This window comes from Pseudophryne corroboree, chromosome 1 (assembly GCF_028390025.1).
Source record: "Pseudophryne corroboree isolate aPseCor3 chromosome 1, aPseCor3.hap2, whole genome shotgun sequence".
Taxonomy (NCBI): domain Eukaryota; kingdom Metazoa; phylum Chordata; class Amphibia; order Anura; family Myobatrachidae; genus Pseudophryne; species Pseudophryne corroboree.
In genome coordinates this window covers 538,800,764-538,817,610 of record NC_086444.1, presented here as the reverse complement: position 1 = coordinate 538,817,610, position 16,847 = coordinate 538,800,764, and the positions used below count along the sequence as shown (strand labels likewise).

Genomic DNA, 16,847 nt, shown 5'->3' with positions numbered 1-16,847 from the left:
TTTCTCCACAGCTCCGCTGAGAAGAAGCTCCCCAGGCTCTCCCCTGCAGATCACGGTAAAAAAAGGGTAAAAAGAGAGGGGGGGGGCACATAATTAGGCGCTAAAAACACAAATACAGCAGCTACTGGGTTAACATTAAGTTACTGTGTTATTCCTGGGTTATAGCGCTGGGGTGTGTGCTGGCATACTCTCTCTCTGTCTCACCAAAGGGCCTTGTGGGGGAACGGTCTCCAAAAAGGGCATTCCCTGTGTGTGTGGTGTGTCTGTACGCTTGTGTCGACATGTCTGATGAGGAAGGCTATGTGGAAGCAGAGCGGGAGCAAATGAATGTGGTGTCTCTGCCGACGGCAACGACACCTGATTGGATTGATATGTGGAAGGTTTTAAATGATAATGTTAATTCCTTACATAAAAGGTTGGAAACAGCTGAAGCCTCAGGACAGTCAGTGTCCCAACCCATGCCTGATCCTATGTCGCAGAGGCCGACAAGGTCTCAGAAGCGCCCACTATCCCAAATTATTGACACGGATACCGACATGGATTCAGACTCCAGTGTCGATTACGATGATGCAAGGTTACAGCTAAAATTGGCTAAATCCATCCGTTATATGATTATAGCAATTATGGATGTGTTGCACATCACAGAGGAAACCCCAGTCCCTGACAAGAGGGTTCATATGTATGGGGAAAAGAAGCCGGAGGTAACCTTTCCCCCCTCACACGAGCTAAATGAGTTATGTGAAAAGGATTGGGAATCTCCAGATAAAAAACTGCAGATTTCCAAAAGGATTCTTATGGCGTATCCTTTCCCGCCAACGGACAGGTTACGCTGGGAATCCTCCCCTAGGGTGGACAAAGCTTTGACCCGCTTATCCAAGAAGGTAGCCCTGCCGTCACAGGATACGGCTACCCTCAAAGATGCTGCGGATAGAAAACAGGAGGGTACCCTGAAGTCCATTTATACACATTCAGGTACCTTACTGAGGCCGGCAATCGCGTCGGCTTGGGTGTGTAGTGCTGTAGCAGCATGGACAGATACCTTATCTGAGGAACTTGATACCTTAGACAAGGATACTATATTAATGACCCTGGGGCATATTAAAGACGCTGTCCTTTATATGAGAGATGCTCAGAGAGACAATAGCCTACTAGGTTCTACAATAAATGCTATGTCGATTTCTGCCAGAAGGGTACTGTGGACTCGGCAATGGACAGGTGATGCCAACTCAAAAAGGCACATGGAGGTTTCACCTTACAAGGGTGAGGAATTGTTTGGGGAGGGTCTCTCGGACCTGGTCTCCACAGCTACGGCTGGAAAGTCAAATTTTTTGCCATATGTTTCCTCACAGCCTAAGAAAGCACCGTATTACCAAATGCAGTCCTTTCGATCACAGAAAAACAAGAAAGTCCGAGGTGCGTCCTTTCTTGCCAGGGGCAGGGGCAGAGGAAAGAAGCTGCACAACACAGCTAGTTCCCAGGAACAGAAGTCCTCCCCGGCTTCCACTAAATCCACCGCATGACGCTGGGGCTCCACAGGCGGAGCTAGGCCCGGTGGGGGCGCGTCTCCGAAAATTTCAGCCACAAGTGGGTTCACTCCCAGTTGGATCCCTGGGCAATAGATATTGTGTCTCAGGGATACAAGCTGGAATTCGAAGAGATGCCCCCTCACCGATACCTCAAATCGGCCCTGCCAGCTTCCCCCTTAGAGAGGGAAATAGTGTTAACTGCAATTCACAAATTGTATCTTCAACAGGTGGTGGTCAAGGTTCCCCTCCTTCAACAAGGAAAGGGTTATTATTCGACCATGTTTGTAGTACCGAAACCGGACGGTTCGGTCAGACCCTTATTGAATTTAAAATCCCTGAACATGTACCTGAAAAGGTTCCAGTTCAAGATGGAATCGCTGAGAGCGGTCATTGCAAGCCCGGAAGGGGGGGATTTTATGGTGTCTCTGGACATAAAGGATGCATACCTTCATGTCCCCATTTATCCACCTCATCAGGCGTACCTCAGATTTGTGGTACAGGATTGTCATTACCAATTTCAGACGTTGCCGTTTGGTCTCTCCACGGCTCCGAGAATATTTACCAAGGTAATGGCGGAAATGATGGTGCTCCTGCGGAAGCAGGGGGTCACAATTATCCCATACTTGGACGATCTCCTCATAAAAGCGAGGTCAAGAGAGCAGTTGCTGATCAGCGTAGCACGTTCTCTGGAAGTGTTACGGCAACACAGCTGGATTCTAAATATTCCAAAGTCGCAGTTGGTTCCTACGACTCGTCTGCCTTTCCTGGGCATGATTCTGGACACAGACCAGAAAAGGGTTTATCTCCCGATAGAGAAAGCTCAGGAACTCATGACACTGGTCAGGGGCCTATTAAAACCAAAACAGGTGTCAGTGCATCACTGCACTCGAGTCCTGGGAAAGATGGTGGCATCATACGAGGCCATTCACTTCGGCAGGTTCCATGCGAGGACCTTTCAATGGGACTTACTGGACAAATGGTCTGGATCACATCTTCAGATGCATCGGTTAATCACCCTATCCCCCAGGGCCAGGGTGTCTCTCCTGTGGTGGCTGCGGAGTGCTCACCTTCTCGAGGGCCGCAGATTTGGCATTCAGGACTGGGTCCTGGTGACCACGGATGCAAGCCTCCAAGGGTGGGGAGCAGTCACACAGGGAAGAAATTTCCAAGGTCTGTGGTCAAGTCAGGAGACTTGCCTTCACATCAACATCCTGGAACTAAGGGCCATATACAATGCCCTACGTCAAGCAGAGACCCTGCTTCGCGGTCAACCGGTTCTGATTCAGTCAGACAACATCACCGCTGTGGCTCATGTAAACCGACAAGGCGGCACAAGGAGCAGGGTGGCGATGGTGGAAGCCACCAGAATTCTTCGCTGGGCGGAGAATCACGTCAGTGTTCATCCCGGGAGTGGACAACTGGGAAGCAGACTTCCTCAGCAGGCACGACCTCCACTCGGGGGAGTGGGTACTTCATCAAGAAGTCTTCGCACAGATGGCAAGTCGTGGGAACTGCCACAGGTGGACATGATGGCATCCCGCCTCAACAGAAAACTACAGAGGTATTGCGCCAGGTCAAGGGACCCTCGGGCGATAGCTGTAGACACCCTGGTAACACCGTGGGTGTTCCAGTCGGTCTATGTATTCCCTCCTCTTCCTCTCATACCAAAGGTGTTGAGAATCGTAAGAAAAAGAGGAGTGAGAACAATACTCATTGTTTCGGATTGACCAAGAAGGACTTGGTATCCAGATCTGCAAGAAATGCTCACGGAGGACCCGTGGCCTCTTCCTCTAAGATAGGACTTGTTGCAACAAGGGCCTTGTCTGTTCCAAGACTTACCGCGGCTGCGTTTGACGGCATGGCGGTTGAACGCCGGATCCTAGCGGAAAAAGGCATTCCAGATGAGGTCATTCCTACGCTGATAAAGGCTCGGAAGGACGTGACGGCTCAACATTATTACCATATTTGGCGAAAATATGTTGCTTGGTGTGAGGCCTGGAATGCCCCTACGGAGGAATTCCAGCTGGGCCGTTTCCTTCACTTCCTACAGTCAGGAGTGACTTTGGGCCTAAAATTGGGTTCCATTAAGGTCCAGATTTCGGCCCTATCCATTTTCTTTCAAAAAGAGCTGGCTTCTCTACCTGAAGTTCAGACGTTTGTGAAGGGAGTGCTGCATATTCATCCCCCTTTTGTGCCCCCAGTGGCACCTTGATATCTTAACGTGGTGTTGAGTTTCCTGAAATCCCACTGGTTTGAACCACTCAAAACGGTGGAATTAAAATATCTCACGTGGAAGGTGGTCATGCTACTGGCCTTGGCTTCGGCTAGGCGTGTGTCAGAATTGGCGGCTTTGTCACATAAAAGCCCCTATCTGGTTTTCCATGCGGATAGAGCAGAGTTGCGGACCCGTCCAAAATTCCTGCCAAAAGTGGTTTCATCTTTTCATATAAACCAACCTATTGTGGTGCCTGTGGCTACTACTGACTTGGAGGATTCCGAGTTGCTTGATGTGGTCAGGGCTTTGAAGGTTTATGTAGCCAGAACGGCTAGGGTCAGTAAAACAGAATCTTTGTTTATCCTGTATGCTTCCAACAAGCTTGGTGCTCCTGCTTCAAAGCAGACTATTGCTCGCTGGATCTGTAACACGATTCAGCAGGCTCATTCTGCGGCTGGATTGCCGCTGCCAAAATCAGTTTAGGCCCATTCCACTAGGAAAGTGGGCTCTTCTTGGGCGGCTGCCCGAGGGGTCTCGGCATTACAGCTGTGCCGAGCGGCTACTTTATCAGGTTCAAACACTTTTGCAAAGTTCTGCAAGTTTGATACCCTGGCTGAGGAGGACCTTGTGTTTGCTCATTCGGTGCTGCAGAGTCACTCTCCCGCCCGTTTGGGAGCTTTGGTATAATCCCCATGGTCCTTACGGAGTCCCCAGCATCCACTAGGACGTTAGAGAAAATAAGATTTTACTTACCGGTAAATCTATTTCTCGTAGTCCGTAGTGGATGCTGGGCGCCCGTCCCAAGTGCGGACTTCTTCTGCAATACTTGTATATAGTTATTGCTGCAATAAGGGCTATGTTATTGTTGCATCAGGGTTGCACTGATGCTCTGTTGTTGTTCATACTGTTGACTGGGTAAGTTTATCACAAGTTATACGGTGTGGCTGGTATGTATCTTGCCCTGGATTACCAAAATCATTTCCTTGTACTGTCAGCTCTTCCGGGCACAGTTTCTCTAACTGAGGTCTGGAGGAGGGACATAGAGGGAGGAGCCAGAGCACACCAGAATATAAATTCTTTCTTAAAGTGCCCATGTCTCCTGCAGAGCCCGTCTATTCCCCATGGTCCTTACGGAGTCCCCAGCATCCACTACGGACTACGAGAAATAGATTTACCGGTAAGTAAAATCTTATTTACTGAATGTCCAGATAACCGTATCGAGGGAGAGCATATGTGGGTCACTCTTACCGGATCCTAGTATTCCTTAGCCGCCGTTTAGATTGCGCTCCTTTCCCGATGACAGCATAAAGGGGATAACAGGTTCGCTGGCTTGGCTTGTCAGAGGAACGATACCGGTGCACAATGTGTCCGCTGGGTTAAATTCTGTACTCCTAGGCGGCTAAGGAATACTAGGATCCGGTAAGAGTGACCCACATATGCTCTCCCTTGATACGGCTATCTGGACATTCAGTCAATACATAGGGCACAGGTGGAGCATAGCACTGTAGTGCTATAGAAGAACTGCAGCGCCCTCCCTCTGCCCCGGCCGTAAGCTGTATCTACATATTAACCGAACGGATGAGACCGCTAGAATGGTTGTGCATTGCTCATTTATAAATTTACGCTCTACCTCCACATTATCTCTGCATTATAAAGGACATTGTTGAAGGATTTGAGCACAATATTAGGTCTATTATTACTCTGGACATAACTTATAACAATTGCTCTGCCCTTGCTAAAGACTACAGTATATATCCATTTAAGTCATCATAAAGGACGCTCTAAGGCAGCCTTTATTAAAGTGCATTTTAATAGGTAACCCAGAGACATTTGTGTGAGTGTTTTATAACATTGTATGTCATATGTGTTAACCTTTATAATATGTTGTGCTGATTTTAACTGCTTATATCTTTTATAGGTGTAACTAATAAATTACTCATTTAATTACCATATAAGCGCTCCTTTGACAGTTTCAATTCTTTTGGCACTACAGTGGTGTCATTGGGAGGTGCTCAATAAATTGGAGGATTTTAAGAAACCGAGTATAATAGGTGGATATATACAGAGCGCTAGGGATTTGTGTTTGTTTTTCAAAATAACAGAAAACTTCAATGTGCATAACTATTCACCCCCCTAAAGTCAGTATAATTACAGCTGCAAGTCGCTTTGGATAAGTCTCTATGAGCTTGCCACATCTTGCCACTGGGATTTTTGCCCATTCCTCAAGGCAAAACTGCTCCAACTCCTTCATGTTGGATGGTTTCCACTTGTGAACAGCAATCTTCAAGTCTGACCACAGATTCTCAATTGGATTGACATCTGGGCTTTGACTTGGCCATTCCAACACATTTAAATGTTTCCACTTAAACCACTCGAGTGTTGCTTTAGCAGTATACTTCGGGTCATTGTCCTGCTGGAAGGTGAACCTCCGTGCCAGTCTCAAATCACAAGCAGGCTGAAACAGGTTTTGCTCAAGAATTTCCCTGTATTTACCACCATCCATCTTTCCCTCGACTCAAAACAGTTACCCAGTCCCTGCTGCTGAAAAACATCCCACAGCATGATGCTGCCACCACCATATTTCACTGTGGGGATGGTGTTCTTGGGGTGAAGGGATGTGTTGAGTTTACGCCAGACATAGCGTTTTCCTCGGTGGCCGAAAAGTAAAATTTTAGTCTCCCCTGACCAGAGATCCTTCCTCCATACATTTGAGGAGTTGTCCACATGCCTTTAGGCAAACTCAAAACGTGTCTTCTTATTTTAATCACTAAGTAATGGCTTTTTTCTGGCACATATAGCCCAGCTCTATGGAGTGTACGGCTTATTATGGTCACATGCTCAGATACGCCAGTCTCTGCTGTGGAACTCTGCAGCTCCTTCAGGGTTACCTTTTGGTCTCTGTGCTGCCTCTCTGATTAATGCCCTCCTTGCCTGGTCTGTAAGTTTTGGTGGCCGGCCCTCTCTTGGCAGGTTTGTGGTGGTACCATGTTCTTTCCATTTGAATATGATGGATTTGATGGTGCTCCGGGGTATCATCAAAGATTTGGATATTTATTTATTTTTTTATAACCCAACCCTGACTTGTACTTCTCAACACCTTTGTCCCTGACTTGTTTGGAGAGCTTCTTGGTCTTCATGGTGTGATGCCTTTTGCTTAGTGGTGCTGCAGCCTCGGGGGGGCCTTTCAGAAAAGGTGTTTATACTGACAGATCATGTGACACTTAGGGGTATATGCAATTAGCGGCGAATCGCGGCAAATTATCGCCGTTTTTTAATTCGACACAATTCGACAGGTGAATTCCGACAGGTGGCTTCCGGAATTCACCATATTCAATGAAAAACGGATTCGACAGTCCCGCGGGCGAAAAACGGCCGATTTGCCGGATTTTGCCGCGATTTAAAAAAACGTGAAAAAACGGGAAAAACCCGGAAAAACATGGCGTGGGGTCCCCCCTCCAAAGCATAACCAGCCTCGGGCTCTTCGAGCTGATCCTGGTTTTAAAAATGCGGGAAAAAAATTGACAGGGGATCCCCCGTATTTCTCTATCGTCCTAGTGGATGATGGGGTTCCTGAAAGGACCATGGGGAATAGCGGCTCCGCAGGAGACAGGGCACAAAAAGTAAAGCTTTAGGATCAGGTGGTGTGCACTGGCTCCTCCCCCTATGACCCTCCTCCAAGCCTCAGTTAGATTTTTGTGCCCGGCCGAGAAGGGTGCAATCTAGGTGGCTCTCCTAAAGAGCTGCTTAGAAAAGTTTAGCTTAGGTTTTTTATTTTACAGTGAGTCCTGCTGGCAACAGGATCACTGCAACGAGGGACTTAGGGGAGAAGAAGTGAACTCACCTGCGTGCAGGATGGATTGGCTTCTTTGGCTACTGGACATTAGCTCCAGAGGGACGATCACAGGTACAGCCTGGATGGTCACCGGAGCCTCGCCGCCGGCCCCCTTGCAGATGCTGAAACAAGAAGAAGGTCCAGAATCGGCGGCATGAAGACTCCTCAGTCTTCTTAAGGTAGCGCACAGCACTGCAGCTGTGCGCCATTTCCTCTCAGCACACTTCACACGGCAGTCACTGAGGGTGCAGGGCGCTGGGAGGGGGGCGCCCTGGGAGGCAATGAAAACCTATTTTTGGCTAAAAATACCTCACATATAGCCTCCGGGGGCTATATGGAGATATTTAACCCCTGCCAGAATCCGTTAAGAGCGGGAGACAAGGCCGCCGAAAAAGGGGCGGGGCCTATCTCCTCAGCACACAGCGCCATTTTCCCTCACAGAAAGGCTGGAGGGAAGGCTCCCAGGCTCTCCCCTGCACTGCACTACAGAAACAGGGTTAAAACAGAGAGGGGGGGCACTAATTTGGCGTTAAAAATATATAAAAAAGATGCTATAAGGGAAAACACTTATATAAGGTTGTCCCTATATAATTATAGCGTTTTTGGTGTGTGCTGGCAAACTCTCCCTCTGTCTCTCCAAAGGGCTAGTAGGTCCTGTCCTCTATCAGAGCATTCCCTGTGTGTGTGCTGTGTGTCGGTACGTGTGTGTCGACATGTATGAGGACGATGTTGGTGAGGAGGCGGAGCAATTGCCTGTAATGGTGATGTCACTCTCTAGGGAGTCGACACCGGAATGGATGGCTTATTTAGGGAATTACGTGATAATGTCAACACGCGGCAAGGTCGGTTGACGACATGAGACGGCCGACAAACAATTAGTACCGGTCCAGACGTCTCAAAAACACCGTCAGGGGTTTTAAAACGCCCGTTTACTTTAGTCGGTCGACACAGACAGGGACACTGAATCCAGTGTCGACGGTGAATAAACAAACGTATTCCTTATTAGGGCCACACGTTAAGGGCAATGAAGGAGGTGTTACATATTTCTGATACTACAAGTACCACAAAAGAGGGTATTATGTGGGATGTGAAAAAACTACCGTAGTTTTTCCTGAATCAGATAAATTAAATGAAGTGTGTGATGATGCGTGGGTTCCCCCCGATAGAAAATATGGGCGGTATACCCTTTCCCGCCAGAAGTTAGGGCGCGTTGGGAAACACCCCTTAGGGTGGATAAGGCGCTCACACGCTTATCAGAACAAGTGGCGGTACCGTCTATAGATAGGGCCGTCCTCAAGGAGCCAGCTGACAGGAGGCTGGAAAATATCATAAAAAGTATATACACACATACTGGTGTTATACTGCGACCAGCGATCGCCTCAGCCTGGATGTGCAGAGCTGGGGTGGCTTGGTCGGATTCCCTGACTAAAAATATTGATACCCTTGACAGGGACAGTATTTTATTGACTATAGAGCATTTAAAGGATGCATTTCTATATATGCGAGATGCACAGAGGGATATTTGCACTCTGGCATCAAGAGTAAGTGCGATGTCCATATCTGCCAGAAGATGTTTATGGACACGACAGTGGTCAGGTGATGCAGATTCCAAACGGCACAAAGGTGTATTGCCGTATAAAGGAAGAGGAGTTATTTGGGGTCGGTCCATCGGACCTGGTGGCCACGGCAACTGCTGGAAAATCCACCGTTTTTACCCTAAGTCACATCTCTGCAGAAAAAGACACCGTCTTTTCAGCTTCAGTCCTTTCGTCCCTATAAGAGTCATATCTGCCCAGGGATAGAGGAAAGGGAAGAAGACTGCAGCAGGCAGCCCATTCCCAGGAACAGAAGCGTTCCACCGCTTCTGACAAGCTCTCAGCATGACGCTGAGACCGTACAGGACCCCTGGATCCTACAAGTAGTATCCCAGGGGTACAGATTGGAATGTCGAGACGTTTCCCCTGCGCAGGCTCCTGAAGTCTGCTTTACCAAGGTCTCCCTCCGACAGGGAGGCAGTATGGGAAACAATTCACGAGCTGTATTCCCAGCAGGTGATAATTAGATTACCCCTCCTACAACAAGAAAAAGGGTATTATTCCACACTATATTGTGGTACTGAAGCCAGAAGGCTAGGTGAGACCTATTCTAAATCTAAAAAAATTTGAACACTTACAAAGGTTCAAATCAAGATGGAGTCACTCAGAGCAGTGATAACGAACCGGGAAGAAGGGGACTATATGGTGTCCCGAGACATCAGGGATGCTTACCTCCATGTCCCAAATTTGCCCTTATCACTAAGGGTACCTCAGGTTCGTGGTACAGAACTGTCACTATCAGTTTCAGACGCTGCCGTTTGGATTGTCCACGGCACCCCGGGTCTTTACCAAGGTAATGGCCGAAATGATGGTTCTTCTTCGAAGAAAAGGCGTCTTAATTATCCCTTACTTGGACGATCTCCTGATAAGGGCAAAGTCCAGGGAACAGTTGGAGGTCGGAGTAGCACTATCTCGGATACTGTTACAACAGCAGGGGTGGATTCTAAATATTCCAAAATCGCAGCTGATCCCGACAACAAGTCTCCTGTGCTTAGGGATGATTCTGGACACAGTCCAGAAAAAGGTGTTTCTCCCGGAAGAGAAAGCCAGGGAGTTATCCGAGCTAGTCAGGAACCTCCTAAAATCAGTGCATCATTGCACAAGGGCCATGGTAAAAAAATGGTGACTTCCTTCGAAGCAATTCCAGTCGGCAGATTTCATGCAAGAACTTTTCAGTGGGATCTGCTGGACAAATGGTCCGGATCGCATCTTCAGATGCATCAGCGGATAACCCTATATCCAAGGACAAGGGTGTCTCTCCTGTGGTGGTTACAGAGTGCTCATCTTCTAGAGGGCCGCAGATTCGGCATTCAGTTTTGGATGTTGGTGACCACGGAGGCCAGCCCGAGAGGCTGGGGAGCAGTCACACAAGGAAAAAATTTCCAGGGAGTGTGATCAAGTCTGGAGACTTTTCTCCACATAAATATAGCTAAGGGTAAATTTATAATGCTCTAAGCTTAGCAAGACCTCTGCTTCAAGGTCAGCCGGTATTGATCCAGTGGGATAAAACATCACGGCAGTCGCCCACGTAAATAGACAGGGCGGCACAAGAAGCAGGAGGGCAGTGGCAAAAACTGCAAGGACTTTTCGCTGGGCGGAAAATCATGTGATAGCACTGTCAGCAGTGTTTCATTCCGGGAATGGAAACTGGGAAGCAGACTTCCTCAGTAGGCACGACCTCCACCCGGCAGAGTGGGAACTTCATGGGGAAGTTTTCCACATGATTGTAAACCGTTGGGAATTACCAAAGGTGGACATGATGGCGTCCCGTCTGAACAAAAAACGGGACAGGTATTGCGCCAGGTTAAGAGACCCTCAGGCAATAGCTGTGGACGTTCTGGTAACACCGTGGGTGTACCAGTCGGTGTATGTGTTCCATCCTCTGCTTTTCATACCTAAGGTACTGAGAATTATAAGACGTAGAGGAGTAAGAACTATACTCATGGCTCCGGATTGGCCAAGAAGGACTTGGTACCCGGAACTTCAAGAGATGCTCACAGAGGACTTATGGCCTCTGCCGCTAAGAAGGGACTTGTTTCAGCAAGTACCATGTCTGTTCCAAGACTTACCGCAGCTGCGTTTGACGGCATGGCGGTGGAACGCCGGATCCTAAGGGAAAAGGCATTCAGGAAGAGGTCATTCCTACCCTGGTCAAAGCCAGAAAGGAGGTGACCGCACAACATTATCACCACATGTGGCGAAAATATGTTGCGTGGTGTGAGGCCAGGACGGCCCCACGAAGAAATTTCAACTCGGTCGATTCCTGCATTTCCTGCAAACAGGAGTGTCTATGGGCCTCAAATTGGGGTCCATTAAGGTTCAAATTTCGGCCCTGTCGATTTTTCTTCCAGAAAGAATTGGCTTCAGTTCCTGAAGTCCAGAAGTTTGTCAAGGGAGTATTGCATATACAACCCCCTTTTGTGCCTCCAGTGGCACTGTGGGATCTCAACGTAGTTCTGGGATTCCTCAAAACACATTGGTTTAAAACCAGTCAAATCTGTGGATTTGAAGCATCTCACATGAAAAGTGAACATGCTCTTGGACCTGGCCTGGACCAGGCGAGTGTCAAATTGGTGGTTTTTTTCTCAAAAAAGCCCATATCTGTTTGTCCATTCGGACAGGGCAGAGCTGCGGACTCGTCCCCAGTTCTCTCCCTAAGGTGGTGTCAGTGTTTCACCTGAACCAGCTTATTGTGGTGTCTTGCGCCTACTAGGGACTTGGAGGACTCCAAGTTGCTAGATGTGGTCAGGGCCCTGAAAATATAGGTTCCAGGACGGCTGGAGTCAGGAAAACTGACTTGCTGTTATCCTGTATGCACCCAACAAACTGGGTGCTCTTGCTTCTAAGCAGACTTTTGCTAGTTGGATGTGTAATACAATTCAGCTTGCACATTCTGTGGCAGGCCTGCCACAGCCAAAATATGTAAATGCCCATTCCACAAGGAAGGTGGGCTCATCTTGGGCGGCTGCCCGAGGGGTCTCGGCTTTACAACTTTGCCGAGCGGCTATTTAGTCAGGGGCAAACACGTTTGTAAAATCCTACAAATTTGATAACCTGGCTAAGGAGGACCTGGAGTTCTCTCATTCGGTGCTGCAGAGTCATCCGCACTCTCCCGCCCGTTTGGGAGCTTTGGTATAATCCCCATGGTCCTTTCAGGAACCCCAGCATCCACTAGGACGATAGAGAAAATAAGAATTTACTTACCGATAATTCTATTTCTCGGAGTCCGTAGTGGATGCTGGGCGCCCATCCCAAGTGCGGATTATCTGCAATACTTGTACATAGTTACAAAAATCGGGTTATTATTGTTGTGAGCCATCTTTCAGAGGCTCCGCTGTTATCATACTGTTAACTGGGTTCAGATCACAGGTTGTACAGTGTGATTGGTGTGGCTGGTATGAGTCTTACCCGGGATTCATAAATCCTTCCTTATTGTGTACGCTCGTCCGGGCACAGTATCCTAACTGAGGCTTGGAGGAGGGTCATAGGGGGAGGAGCCAGTGCACACCACCTGATCCTAAAGCTTTACTTTTTGTGCCCTGTCTCCTGCGGAGCCGCTATTCCCCATGGTCCTTTCAGGAACCCCAGCATCCACTACGGACTCCGAGAAATAGAATTATCGGTAAGTAAATTCTTATTTTTTAAAACCAGCACCGGGCTCTGCGCCTGATGCTGGTGCAAAAAATACGGGGGACAAAAAGAGTAGGGGTCCCCCGTATTTTTTACACCAGCATCGGGCTCCACTAGCTGGACAGATAATGCCACAGCCGGGGGTCACTTTTATACAGTGCCCTGCGGCCGTGGCATTAAATATCCAACTAGTCATGTGACACTGGGACCCCTTCAATCAAGGGGTCCCCCCCCCCCCAGCCACCCAAGGGCCAGGGGTGAAGCCCGAGGCTGTCCCCCCCCATCCATTGGCTGCGGATGGGAGGCTGATAGCCTTGAGTAAAATGACAGAATATTGTTTTTTCCAATAGTACTACAAGTCCCAGCAAGCCTCCCCCGCAAGCTGGTACTTGGAGAACCACAAGTACCAGCATGCGGGCGAAAAACGGGCCCGCTGGTACCTGTAGTACTACTGGAAAAAAAATACCCAAATAAAAACAGGAGACACACACCGTGACAAGTACAACTTTATTACACACTGCCGACACACACATACTTACCTATGTTGACACGCCGACTGCCACAGTCTCCGACGATCCGAGGGTACCTGTGAAAAAAATTATACTCACCTGCCAGTGTCCAGAGATAAATCCACGTCCAGAGATCAAATCCTCGTACTTGGCAAAATAAAAACACGCACACCCGTACCAACGGACTGAAAGGGGTCCCTTGTTGACACATGGGACCCCTTTCCACGAATGCCGGGACCCCACGTGACTCCTGTCACTGAGGTCCCTTCAGCCAATCAGGAAGCGCTACTTCGTGGCGCTCACCTGATTGGCTGTCTCGCGTCTGACGTCAGACAGCGCATCGCAAAGCCTCTCCATTACTTTCAATGGTGGGAACTTTGCCGTCAGCGGTGGGGTTACCCGCGGTCAGCCGCTGACCGCGGGTGACCCCACCACTAGCCGCAAAGTTCCCACCATTGAATATAATGGAGAGGCTTTGCGAGGCGCTGTCTGACAGCTCAGAAGCGCAGCCAATCAGCAGAGTGCAAGGACGTTGCGCTCGCTGATTGGCTTAAGAGACCTTTCAGTGACAGCAGTCACGGGGGGGTCTCTCTGCATTCGTGGAAAGGGGTCCCATGTGTCAACATGGGACCCCTTTCAGTCCGCTGGTACGGGTGTGCGTGTTTTTATTTTGCCAAGTACGAGGATTTTATCTCTGGACGTGGATTTATCTCTGGACACTGGCAGGTGAGTATAATTTTTTTCACAGGTACCCTCGGATCGTCGGAGACTGTGGCAGTCGGCGTGTCAACATAGGTAAGTATGTGTGTGTCGGCAGTGTGTAATAAAGTTGTACTTGTCACGGTGTGTGTCTCCTGTTTTTATTTGGGTATTTTTTTTCCAGTAGTACTACAGGTACCAGCGGGCCCGTTTTTCTCCCGCATGCTGGTACTTGTGGTTCTCCAAGTACCAGCTTGCGGGGGAGGCTTGCTGGGACTTGTAGTACTATTGGAAAAACAATATTCTGTCATTTTACTCAAGGCTATCAGCCTCCCATCCGCAGCCCTTGGATGGGGGGGGACAGCCTCGGGCTTCACCCCTGGCCCTTGGGTGGCTGGGGGGGGGGGACCCCTTGATTGAAGGGGTCCCCACTCCCCCAGGGTACCCCGGCCAGTGGTGACTAGTTGGATATTTAATGCCACGGCCGCAAGGCACTGTATAAAAGTGACCCCCGGCTGTGGCATTATCTGTTCAGCTAGTGGAGCCCGATGCTGGTGTATAAAATACGGGGGACCCCTACTCTTTTTGTCCCCCGTATTTTTTGCACCAGCATCAGGCGCAGAGCCCGGTGCTGGTTTTAAAAATACGGGGGATCCCATGTCAATTTTCCCCCCGCATTTTTAGAACCAGGACCAGCTCGATGAGCCCGAGGCTGGTTATGCTTTGGAGGGGGGACCCCACGCTATTTTTTTCCGGGATTTTAACATTCCATTTAAAAAAAATAAAAAATATTATTTTAAAAAATATATAAATAATACTTGTGCCTCCAAAAAAGACAAACCAAGTACCTAATCCCTTCTAATATAAATAGATATGCTATTATCAATTAAAAAAAACACAAAAAAAACATGTTTTAAATTTTTTTTATTAGTTTCACCCACCAAAGTGTGGTGGATTGAAAAAGTCGAATTTACTGTCTAAAAGCACTGTTGTCGAATTTCCAAACTTCAATTGAATATACTTTGGTCGATTTGCAGCACTTGTATCATTGCAGAAAAGTCGAATTTGACAAAAGTCGAATTTCAAAAAGTCGAATTTGAAAGTCCGTTTTTTGGACGGAAAGTACTGAATTGCATTGGCGATTTTTTTTTTTTTGGTCGAAAAAGTCCAGAAATTCGACAATTTCGGGAATTCGACCGCAATTGCATATACCCCTTAGATTGCACACAGGTGAACTTCATTTCACTAATTATGTGACTTCTGAAGGTAATTGGTTGCACCAGAACTTTTGTGGAGCTTCATAGCAAAGGGGGTGAAATACATATGCACATGCCAATTTACAAATTTTGATTTATTAAAATTCTTTTTTATATCAATTTTTCTCATTTCACTTCACCAACTTAGACTATTTTGTGCATATCCATCACATAAAATTCAGATAAAAAAAAAATTGAATTACAGGTTGTAATGTAACAAAATAGGTAAAAAGCTAAGGGGGGTGAATACTTTAGCAAGGCACTGTAGGTGTGAGATAATAATGTTTGGTCTGCTTTGGGTATTGCAGTAAGTGCATGTTTTTAGTGAGAGTCGGTGACAGAAGGGCATCATACTAATTCATTATTATTTTGTTTGATCATACAGAAACAATTATAAAGACTACTCCATGGAATCTAGGTTGCACTTCCGAATTCACGCAGCACTCAGCAGCCTTAAAGGCACACCACCATCAACCCCTTAGTGACCAAGTGACACTGGACTACTTTTGTACATGGCGTTGCTGGAACTTCATAACTGAAGAGGAGGAGATTAAACTAGTTTAATTATAAATTAACTGACTGTTATCCTGTGTGATTTGTCCAATGTAGCTATTATTTTCTATGGTAATTGTACTATAAAATATATATATAAAAATTCTACATTCTATACTTTAAAGAAAAAGAAAATCAGGAAAAACTTCTATTTTGTTCCATGACAGAAATAATATGTCCATTTTGACTTGAATGAAAATATTTTAAAGACCATTTTTGGCACAGTAAACTCTATTCCAAACCATATGCTTCTGTCTGTTTTTTAAATATTTTGAATTTTTAGAAGACCTGCTAAATTAATAGCATATTAGAATTTTATTTTATATGCAAAACTCTTTGGTAAAAAAAAAAAAAAGATGGACCTTGGAAATATTAGAGGTGGAGGCGGAAGGATTAAGAGAGGGACTGGTAGTGGCTGGGGGAGGAAAGAGCAGACTTAAGGGGAGATTTAAGTGTGGCTAGAGATAAAGTACCAACAAATTAGCTTCTGTAATTTTTCTAACACAGCCTGTAAAATAACAGTAGGAAGCTGAATGGTACTTTAGCTCTCTCCAAGATTTGATTAGTCCATCCGTCCGCACCCCCTTAATAATGACACCCAGATAATGGAATTATATGAACAGATGGAGAGGGAGATATTCTAAACTGAGGGAGTGGGTTAGAGGGAAATGGGGTGAAAAGACCATGACCAGTTTTAAAAATATTGAGTTTCAGGAATCATTGTGACATCCAGGAGGCTACATCTGACCAACAAGAGATGAAATTGGAGAGGACCAGAGGGGAGGGATCAGAGGAAGAGCTGTCAATTTTGATATCCTCGACATAAAGGTGGTAAATAAAGCCAAAGCTGCTGATGAGTTCACGGAAGAATGATCCTGATGGAAAGGGGAAGTGAATGAGAGGTGTGTGTAAAGACAGAGGAGGAGTGGTTACACAACTAGGAGGTGAACCAGGAGAGCTACTACTTAAATAAACTAACAGGTTATTTTTAAGTCTTAATTTGGAAAGAGAAACTCATCATAAACTCTGTTAA

General features: G+C 47.1%; 1 protein-coding gene across 4 annotated transcripts in view; it reads left to right on the top strand.

Moving 5' to 3' along the window:
• The window catches only part of TTC39B (tetratricopeptide repeat domain 39B), a 214,380-nt gene extending 198,324 nt beyond the window's left edge, over positions 1 to 16,056 (top strand). For all 4 annotated transcript variants that reach the window (XM_063914072.1, XM_063914071.1, XM_063914073.1 and 1 more), the window contains one exon: positions 15,648 to 16,056. In XM_063914072.1, coding sequence (XP_063770142.1) covers positions 15,648 to 15,744 — 97 coding nt within the window. In that variant the 3' untranslated portion in view covers positions 15,745 to 16,056. The remainder of the gene's footprint in view (positions 1 to 15,647) is intronic.
• The last annotated feature ends 791 nt before the right edge of the window (positions 16,057 to 16,847 follow it).